Here is a 10,692-nt window from a genome sequence, read left to right on the forward strand (position 1 = left end):
TCTCATCCAAGCAGAGATTTGAGAAGTGTTGGCACAGAAAATATGCCCTGTAAGAAGGCATCAGTGAAGTGCTTCTCATTCCCTCCATCACAAATGAATTATGAAAACTTCCACTTCCCATCCCATGCCAAACCCATTCCCATGCCAAACCCTGTTTATTGACATGGCAGAGAGTGGCATCTCTCCCTGAATTCAGCTGCTGCCTTTCTTCCTTCATCCTCAGGCACAAGAGGTCTGAAGTCTGCTTCTGCCAGTGCAGGATGGTGGCATTGTTTGTAGCTATTTTGAGCACTAAATCTGTCTTTTCTTGTGTCCCTGCAGGTAAAGTGTGATCAATACTGGCCCCATGACCAGGATTCCTTGTACTATGGAGACCTGATTGTTGAGATGCTGTCTGAATCAGTGCTCCCAGAGTGGACCATACGAGAGTTTAAAATCTGCAGTGTATGTTTGCATTTTTTTCTTTCCTGATTAATTGGCTTAAAACACTTGCAAGGCTAAATTAGGAAGGTTTATTCTGCTGTACCATAGTTTCATCATGCCTGACTCCCCTCTGGTGGAAGCTGTAGCCTTTTCTCTGAGGGTGCCTGTTCTATATGTCCCTTCCTCTCTTGTCCTGATGACCCACGCTTTTGAATCCCAACAGGAAGAGCAGCTTGACTCAACGAGGCTCATTCGTCACTTCCACTACACTGTATGGCCAGATCATGGTGTGCCAGAGACCACCCAATCCCTGATCCAGTTTGTCAGAACTGTAAGAGATTATATCAACAGGACCCCAGACACAGGACCAAGTATTGTACACTGCAGGTATGTGCAGCAGCAAGACGTCAGTGGCACAGGGCCCTTGTGCCTACCCTTGGGAAGATCCCAAATCTTCATCTCTGTTAGACTATGGACAGCCGCAGAATCTGAGAGATAGCTGATGGTCTTAAGTTTCCAGACACATCAGAGCAGTATTCCAGGGCACATGCATTCCCCCACAACCTCACCCTGGAGATTGCTCAAAAATTATTCTTAGGGAACCACTGTGTGTCTGTGGTACCACTGCAGAGCATGAAAGTGTCAGCAGCTGCCACTGCTCATCAGCTTTTGCATTCTTAAATTGCCCACGTGCTGCTGTTGTGGCACATTATTGGAATCACAAAGGGGTATTTAAAAGGTAAGATATACCAGGGGTAAATCTGACTGTGTGTGGATGTTGAGACTAGCTGACAGATCTGTCCTTCCCCCATTCTGAGACTCCCTTTTCTTACTGCCTTTTCATACTCTTCTGCTTTTTCCGTCCCTGGCAGTCACAGGGCTGCAGTTTTCTCTCAGTTCTGTGGTCCACCACTACACTTGCATAAAAAATTGCAAAATTAAACTGCCTGATCTGTTATCCACTGGCCAGTTGCAGCAGAGCAGAGGGCTGCAGAGGGAGAAAGAGTGTGGTTGGTGCTGTACCTTCTGATAAAGCCATATGTTCACTGGTAGTACCTGATTGTAGTATCTGAGCCCTCCACCATTATATGAGCTGAGGCTTGTGTCTTACATGACCCTGCCTGTGTCTGCCTGGACAGCATGTGCTGCAGCATGTCAGATGTCTGATGTGTCCCACAGCCACAGCTGCATCTCTGGAGAGAAGAGGTTTCAAAGTTGGAGTCAGGTGCAACCTTTCAGTGTATCTCAATGACTGGGTTAATCCAAAGCAGAAAGCAGTGCAGGCAGTAGCAGAGATACCTCTACCATTACTATCCTTTCCTCCTTCCTAAATAAATTCCGTTATAGAGTGGTTTAAAGGCCCAAAGGTGCCATTTGAACAACTTGCTTCTCAACCTGGAGATCTGAACTTTACAAAAGTATCACATGAAGATAGTGAATGCTTTGATCCATCTGCTTTTAAATCTCTTGGATTGTTTTCTTTTCCAGTGCTGGTGTTGGCAGGACTGGCACATTCATTGCACTGGACCGAATTCTGCAGCAGCTGGATTCGAAGGACACTGTTGACATTTATGCAGCAGTCCATGATCTAAGGCTTCACCGTGTTCACATGGTTCAGACAGAGGTAAGGTTTGGATAGCCTGATATGCCTACAGTATGTAATAATCAGTCTCATCTTAAAGGCTTTCAAAGCACTTTGCACTTACTCCACTGTGAAATAATGTATTTTAGCTCTGTGAGAATTTCCAGTTCAGGTTTTTTTCCATTGGCTCTCTTAGAGAGGGTCCAAACTGTAACAAGTTGCAGTTTACTTCTTGTAGATTTCTCCCCTTTCTTTCCCCAGCCCCATAATTATGCATCAGGCACTTAACAGCTCACAGTTGCTTCACTGTGGAGTCCAGTAAATGAGCTTTAAGTGGAGATACGTCCTTCAGGGATGGGTTTGGAAGACAAGCCTAAACCAGACAGATAGGTTGGCATAATGGGAAAGAGGAATGCAGGACAGAGAAAATTAGATGTACACAATTTTAAAACTCTGGCCACTGTGACCTTGTGCCTTTGCAGTTTATGTTTTATTGAGCTGCTCTGTCATTTTCATTACAATGATTTTGGAAAGTTGATTGGCATTCTCCTAATATACTATGCAAAAGCAAGGACATTTGTTCTCAAAGTTCAGAAAAAGTAAATGTTTTGTATTTTTTTCTGTGCTTTTAAAATGGCAAGAAAATCATGTTATACTGATAGGAGCTAAACATTTAGGAGCTGATTTAATAAAGGTGTTTTGTGGAGTTACTCTGTACATTTTCCCTGTGAACCATTAATAGAAGAAGGAGAACAAGTTTGTTGCATCTGCCTGTAGCTGGATACTAATGGAGCTCTTTGCTGCAATTTGTAAACCAATATGTCAGTAACAGTGTTTTCTGATAGATGTAAAATTCTCATATGGGTATAAAGAGAGGCCTGGCTGGGAGCACAAAACAAAGGGGCTCCTGGAAATATCTTAATCACAAATACCTTCTTTTGGAGGGGAGACAGGTTCCCAGCCTAGTCTCTGCATCTTCAGAGACAGATCCTCCTACATTCCCATCATCTGTAGTCTGCAAAGGCAGACAGACATCTCAGGAGGATGGCTCTTTTTCCCTAGCTGGAAAAAAGAGGCAACTACCTCAAGAGCCTAAATTTTACTTATAAACACCTAAAGTTGTGCGATACAAAACCTGCCTTTGGCATGAGCTTGGCATGACATCTGGGTCAAAAGGCAACCAGATTCACACAAAAGTCAGAGGCCACAGTACCATCATACTTGGCAATATTCAGTCACAGAAAAACAGCAGCAACAAAACAATGCCTCTGCTTCAGACTTGGCTCAACATTGTTTAAGACAAGGGACTGGAGGTGGAGACAGGCAAGGGAAAACTCTATGCATCATCTCAAAAAGCAGCATGCTACAGCAGCTGTAACCATTCCAGTTGAAAAATGGTCTTTGCCAAAGGAAGTCTCCATGCTTGGCCAACTTTCCATCATGTTGGTGGGTGGGATGTAGGGTTCTGTTCTGCAGAGAGAGCAGCTGCATGTGCATAAAGGCAGATATCCTCACTTTCCCAGAGCCAGAGCACAGAGAGAAAGACACAGAACAATGGCTGAAGATGTGAGGGGAGAAAATACATATACTTATTGGAGAAACTATATTTTTGAGATAATGTTAAAAAGGTACACCTTGATATATAAACATGCTCAGCCTGACTTTTGAGTACCATGTTACACTAATCGAAAGACTATTATGACCTATGTCATAAACCACAAAGACTAGCAAAGCATGAAAGTTTAATAATCTATTCTGTCAAGATAGTTTGGTGAGTAATCAACAGTCAGTAACATGCTGACCCTCCTTACTTTGGTTGTGAATATCATCTTAACTCCATTCTATGAAAGGCACTCCTCAGAAAAAACTGTTATTTGCTGTATAGTCCGAAACAATCTTAGAACTTATGCTGAATCTGAAAAAAGTAGTATTTTCAGAGATGTTTCTAATTTTTTTCAGAGATTAAGGTTTCTCACCGTTGTCTGAAATATTTATATGTTATTGTAAAAGTCTGTGGAAAATACTTCTTTTCAGAACAAAAAGAAAAATCAAAAATTTTTTGTCTTTCCTGCACGCTTCCCTGTGCATATTAATTCTTCTACATATACTTTATACCAAAGCATTCAGAAGTAGTAGCTATCCAACACAGCACCATGTGAAATTGCACTTTACAGTTGCTAAAGCTTTCACTAATAGCACGATCTATCAAAACATACTGTGTTCATTTATGTTTTACTGGTATTATTCCTAAAGAGAGGTGATCACAAAAGTTGACTATATTAGTAGTGTTAAAAGGAGATTAATTTTAGAATTATATTTTAATTTTTAACACCACCCTTGACTTTTTGAGGGAGTTAGCTTGTAATGATTTTTCACAGTACAGAAAATTAAATTACAAAATTCCTCAGTGTCTAAAAAACAAATCTTTTGCAGTGTCAATATGTGTATCTACATCAATGTGTGAGAGATGTGTTAAGAGCCAGAAAACTTCGCAGTGAACAAGAAAATCCCTTATTTCCAATATATGAAAATGTGAATCCAGAGTATCACAGAGGTAACTGCAAGTTTATCAAATTGTAAAATGTTTCAAATGTAGTAGCTCACTGACAGTGTAATTTTGGAGGAACTGTGCTATACTTAACCGTTGATATTTCTTTATTTCCTGGACCTTCATTTGTTCTCTCTGCTCTTTTCGTTCTTGCAGTTGTGTCTTTATTTTCTCCATTAGTAGTCATTATAACATCACTTCCTGCTCCCACTTTACCTTTATGCTCTCACTATCCTTAATCAACTGAGAACACTGACAGCACTCACTGAGCTCTTCTGCCATTCATGGAGTTCAACTTCTGTCTGCATCACCCTCATCTGCTGTTGACAGTATAGGCAGGGTTGGGAGACTTCCCATCTGCTTTGACTGGAAAATACAGGTGCCCTAGGCTGTGCTCTGTCTTGCTCCCCAGACTCCCCATCCTTGTAGGCTCCTTTTCCTAGCCTGTATCCAGTCCCTTGCTGATAAGAGTGGCAGGAGTAGCAAACCTGGCACTAGTACTGCCCTTCACCTCCTGGACCCATAGCCAGAGGACCATTGTGGAGAAGCTGTAAGCAGTGGTGACCTTGTGCCTTGGTAGGGCTGATTCCTTTAGGATCAAGACAGAAGGATCTCAGTGGTTCCACAAATGTGGACATTAGGAATTAGGATTGTATCATAAGAAATCCAAATAATTTTCTTGATCTAGCCTGTAGAAATCAGAGTTGTCATAGACAGATAGAACAGGCTTGGAGGAGACCAAAGTTTCACGCATTGAGACCAAGCAGAGGTGGCATCTGAACTTCAGCTGTAACATCCATCACCAGCCAGTGCTGCTCCCACACAGCCACCTCTCAGAGCACTGCCGAATCTGTGTTGGTTTACTTTTTCTAATCTCATTTTTCCTTGCTTTCAGATGCTGTTTATTCAAGGCACTAAGAGATATCTGCTTTCATGAACACATTTGTTAACTAGGGGTTTTGTTTTGTTTTTTTTATGTATGTATTTCATGCACCAGAAAGGTGCCAGACCTTTTGGATGAGACTGTGTATAATTTATTGGTCTGGTGATTTTTTAAAAGATATATAATTTAAATGTAATAGATATTAATGTATATAATTGTATTTTGGCATTGTGTAAATATGTATTTTTTTCTATATTGTTTATATTAATATTATGCTTCAGATAATACTATTTTTTCTTATCAGTTTTTATAAACTGTTCTACATAAACTATTTTAAATTGTATGACTAACAGGACTGCTGCGTTTGGGGCACTATTGGCTTGACATGGAAAAAGTCCTATACAGAAAACCTCATTTTTAAAAAATATTTCAGTGTTTGTGAGATGAAATAAGCTACTATTAAGCAAGGGAACAGTAGTCCTGTTTAGCAATTACAATGCTACTCTACACTTTAAATTTACTGCTTTTCACCTGACAAAAATGGGAGTAACCCCTATCACAGTGGCATACCTTTTACAGAACTCTTTAACAACTGACCCAAACAGGGTTCATCTCACTAGAAGCAACTGTTTCAGTCTAGTGTGACATAGTAGAAAAATATCAAACAACATACGCTGCAGTGAAGTCTAGCAGACCTTTCTCTGACCACATACTTTGGGAGGAGACAGGTCACATACTGGTTTCTTTACACTGGTTTAAGAGAGCAGAATCAGACCACAACTTGTGTCTGTGCACTTTCACGTGTGTAAAATTTTTATTAAGAAAGGTGTTCAAAGACACTCCTCAGACATTTGTGTTAACAAAACTGTGAGGATGTGAAGTCTGGCAACTTCCATAGCTCATCAGAAACAATGCTGTACCATGACAGCCAAAAAAGTAGAGAGATGGCAAACATTGAAACAAAGACATATAAAGGTATATATCCCACAGTTTACTCAACTGGAGTAAAGCTGCACTTTGCCCTAAGTGTTGGTATCTTTCAAATGCCACTTGCTTTCACAGTGGGACAGTTTGGCCCCAGCATGTCTCCATAGAAAGAATTCTCCACTGGAATGTTACATGATGTCACCACCACAGGGGCAGTTGGAAAGGAAAATGGTTCATCAGGGAATGTAGGCTGGCAGGGCTGTCCTAATCATAGAATCATCATGTTTTGGGTTAGAAGAGACATTAAAGGTCATCTAGTTGCAACCTCCATGCCCTTAGGCAGGTGCTCATTACCGAAAACATGTTTAAAATTCAAAACATATCAACTTAATTTTGTATAAATAAAAGAACTGAATGATAGCAAGAAGTACAGTCAAAGAACACTTACCAAGTATCCTGCCCTGCCAAGTGGATTATGCACAGCCCCTCTCTCCTCTGCAAAGAGGCATCTCATTCAAGGGTCTAAACACTCTGTTCAGCTATTACTTATCTTTATAAAATGCTCCTCAAACAAATAGTGAAGAGACAGTACGCAGTACGTCTCCACCATGAAAAGAAGGAAGGGATTCATAGTTCTTCTTTCATATATCTACCCATACTTTTCGTAGAGAAAACTTAGCTTGTTGCTGAAGACAAGTGCCTAAATTCCACTTTTGTTTTGGAGAAAAATAAATATTTCTGAAGGCCTTCTGAGAATCAGTAAGTAGCTAACTGAGTGCCTAACTGAGGAACTCCTGTGCCACAGCAGGACTGTGTATATCCATGTTACTCCACTCTTCCTACTTCATTGGGAATCTCATCCTTTCATCTTGACCAAATACCCTCACATGCCTCAGAAGCCACCCTTCAAATCAGCTTTCACAGCTGCTCAGAGCATGTAAACTTGGTCATTCTTTTTAGGGGTTTCTGAATGAAAATACTGCTCATCTCTGCTGCGTATCCTCTTTGGTACCACACAAACGTCAAAATTCACCAACCTTAAGGGAAACCGAAGAAGAAGGCAGCTAGCATTAGAGTGGAAGACGCTTTCACAGAGGAAAGTCTAAGCAAAACTATAAAGAAATGAGCACATTTTCTGCAGAAACCTTCTTTTCTCTATTTCCTTTGCTATATGGCTAGGTTAGCAAGCAGGGACAAACAAGCATCTCAGCTTTAGATCAATTGTTGATCAGGCTAATAGCTTCTACACTTAAATTACCTCACATTCTATATCACCACGTCATTTTTTAATGCTGAGGGAAGTGGAGCTCACTCAATACTATATGATCTGAGGGCAAAAGTCTGATTGTATGCTCTGTATGTGTGTTGTTCATCATTTTCAGAAAGACACACATCATTCTGCAGTTTATTTTATCATTCTCAGCTCCCTTGTCTGTAGCTACAGAGTTTGTACATGTGCACCCAGAATTATGTCATAGCAGACAGCTAGTTTCATCTTTTCTCCCAGCTAATAATGGACACTGTTCATAAGCCTCTTCCTCCTCATCACTTCATAATATGACAGATGACCTTAAACACTCTGGCACGATGCTCTTGAGCAGCTTTACATTTCTGCCCAAGTAGGTCACACATGAGACTGTATACACACATTATTGCTTTGGTTCTGCTCTCTAGCCAATTCTGCTCATATGAAACCAGTGAGAAAAAGTAAAAAAGTATCTATGTAGCATTTTTTTACTATACAATACCTACTTATCAGTATAAGTAGTTATATTTATTGTGCCTCTAAGCTGAATAACAGGACTGATGGGAAATTGTTAATGTAACAGAATAGATTTGAGGGAGCTTGTGTGCTGAACGAAGGCATCTCTTAAGGAAAAAGACATCTTTTGAATGTCCTTGATAATGTTCAGAATTCCCTTCTTGATATTTCCCAATAATAAGGTTAGAAAGCAAGGCTAGTTTTGTTGATGATCCATAAGCTAAGATTTGCACACTTGGAGCCCATCCTTTGAATCTCTGCATGGTCCACAAAGCTACCTGAGTACTGTCATGAAAGTCAACTGGAATGCTTGCCTGAAGAAAATACTGTTCCACTTCTGAAGCACTTGCAGGGTTGGGCTTTTAGGTTAATTCAAATTTTTGTATTGAAAGTTATTTAATAATGAAAAAATTGTAATAAGTGTTTTTTTTAATCTGTGCAATAAAATTACATGATCCACTAGCAATTGTAGGGGGAAAATAGATTTTACATAGCTGGAGTTGATAAATGATATTTTTTGTTACTAATGGAACACAAAAGTGGGTGAGAGAAATAGGCATACTGTGAAGATGTCAAAAAGTGCAACTTTATACATTTTTCTCTGCTGCTATAGTTATTTAGCAATAAATAATGCCTAAAATGCCAGAAATATTATTTTGTGCCATAATATGCAATGAATTTCCTTCCAATTGTAGAACAGAGAAAAGAAAATGTGTGAGCTTTAAGTTTATATAATGTATTGTATATGGTTATTTACACTTTGACTTTGAAAGCACAAAGTTAAACACTAGAGAGATAGGAGTACCAGAGCACTCAGCTGTGCTCCTCAGCTGTGCTCCTCAGACAGTTTTATAATATATGGGCTGGAGGGATGAGAACAATAGCCATCAAATCACTCTATCAGCATCTCTCTCCAAGGCCACAGAACAGAGAAATGCATCTGACACTCAGAGATACAGCCTACCACAGCCACAGCTTCATGTCCAAGGAGTGCCTTGGCAGGTGCTTAACATTTATTCAGATTTCTTTCAATACTTCTGACATACAGTTTGTGTAAATAAAATGCAATATAGAATGACCGCCACTCCCTTCGCGGCCCTGTCACAGATGTCTGGGCTCTGGAGCTGTGAGCTCTGGGCCTGTAATCCCAGGATGCTGTAACTTTGAATTGAAATGAGTGCTCACCCCAGTATTTGAGCAACTTACTGTAGACCCCGTGCCCTCAATTGTCTCCCTCACACTGACAAAATCAAACTCCTGACATGTTGGGAGCACCTCTGTGGCCAAAGCAAACTGGTTTGTTATCAGTGATCTCACAGATCAACAACTGGTTCAAACTGGGACTTTTTGTTTTAAGGCTTGCAGGAAATGCTGGAGACTAGGGACCAGCTAATTGAGTAAAAACTGTGGAACTGGAACACACACAGTGTCAGCAAAGCAGGTAGTCTAATATCCATGACAGTTTAGTTGTTTCTTGGTTTATTTGAAAGCTACAGAAATACTGTAAGCAACATTAGGAAGCTAAATATATATTGCTCTAGAGCAGGGCAGTACACTATAGTGAAAACCCACAGTTTTAAAATTTGGCTAGCCATAAATTCTTTGCCAGTGCTTGGAGTAAAGTGTCTGAAAAACATCTTCAGTATTTATTCCATGCTCATATGCAATATAATTACTTATAATTGTGTTCCTAACAAACACTGGGTGAACACAGGACTGTGCTACTATTGTCAATTTAATTTATGCATTTAGGTATATTTTTATATTTTTAGCTACAGCCAACAAATCAAATATATTTGAGTGTATTTTACACATTTTTAGAAATACTTCGTGAATAAAACATTCATTTAAAAAAATCACATTCTTGTCTTCTGTTTGACTGCCTTTTCATTATGGATTTTATTGTCCTGCTGCTCAGAGGAAAGGTCATAAGTGAGTTTGATTTCAATCGAGACAGTGGCAGTCTTCAGAGAACATTAAATTCATCAGAAGCCTCAGCCTGTTGGGGGAAAAGAGGCTCTGCTGTTGCCCGCTGGCCAGATTAGTGCCCATGTGGAAAGATAACATTGTTCTCTTCTCCTCCCTGGGTTTGTGCCCTCCTTTAATAAGCCAGATACTGTCTGGGTTATGCAGTGGATATTTGAAACCACAGTGGGTCTTGAACTTGAGTGCCTGTTATTTTAGAGACATTTTGCCAGGCAGCTGCACCAATTAGCACCACACTGCAGCTCCATTGCTGCCTGCCCCTCGAGGATCTGAGCCATGCTTTTTAACAAATGTATTTCTCCTCCTCCTGCTCTCCAAAGGTCTTAAAAACCAATAGCATAACTGTCCTTGTGGGGTCAGGGTGCTTGGCAGTAGTGTGTTTACTGCTAATGCTCTCAGCTACTCCTTATTGGTCATCAGAAGCGTTTAAGACAAGTTTACTTTAAAGAAAGGATGATTTATTGACTTGTACTGTGAACTATTTGCTGAGGGGATGTGTAGCAAAGGTGGAGGGAGTTGTGAGATTTTTTTCTTAGTGATATAAAAGTTTATCTCTGAGTTCTGCTCTGTCCTGAAACCAA

At 40.2% G+C, this 10,692-nt stretch overlaps 1 protein-coding gene across 1 annotated transcript in view; it reads left to right on the plus strand.

The window, feature by feature from the left end:
* Positions 1-8,770, plus strand: part of PTPRB (protein tyrosine phosphatase receptor type B) — a 61,388-nt gene extending 52,618 nt beyond the window's left edge. Inside the window, exons 30-34 of the mRNA XM_014312358.2 lie at positions 322-444; positions 647-810; positions 1,912-2,047; positions 4,439-4,559; positions 5,449-8,770. Coding sequence (XP_014167833.1) covers positions 322-444; positions 647-810; positions 1,912-2,047; positions 4,439-4,559; positions 5,449-5,471 — 567 coding nt within the window. The 3' untranslated portion in view covers positions 5,472-8,770. The remainder of the gene's footprint in view (positions 1-321; positions 445-646; positions 811-1,911; positions 2,048-4,438; positions 4,560-5,448) is intronic.
* Positions 8,771-10,692: the final 1,922 nt, after the last annotated feature.

This window comes from Geospiza fortis, unplaced genomic scaffold, assembly GCF_000277835.1.
Source record: "Geospiza fortis unplaced genomic scaffold, GeoFor_1.0 scaffold166, whole genome shotgun sequence".
NCBI lineage: Eukaryota > Metazoa > Chordata > Aves > Passeriformes > Thraupidae > Geospiza > Geospiza fortis.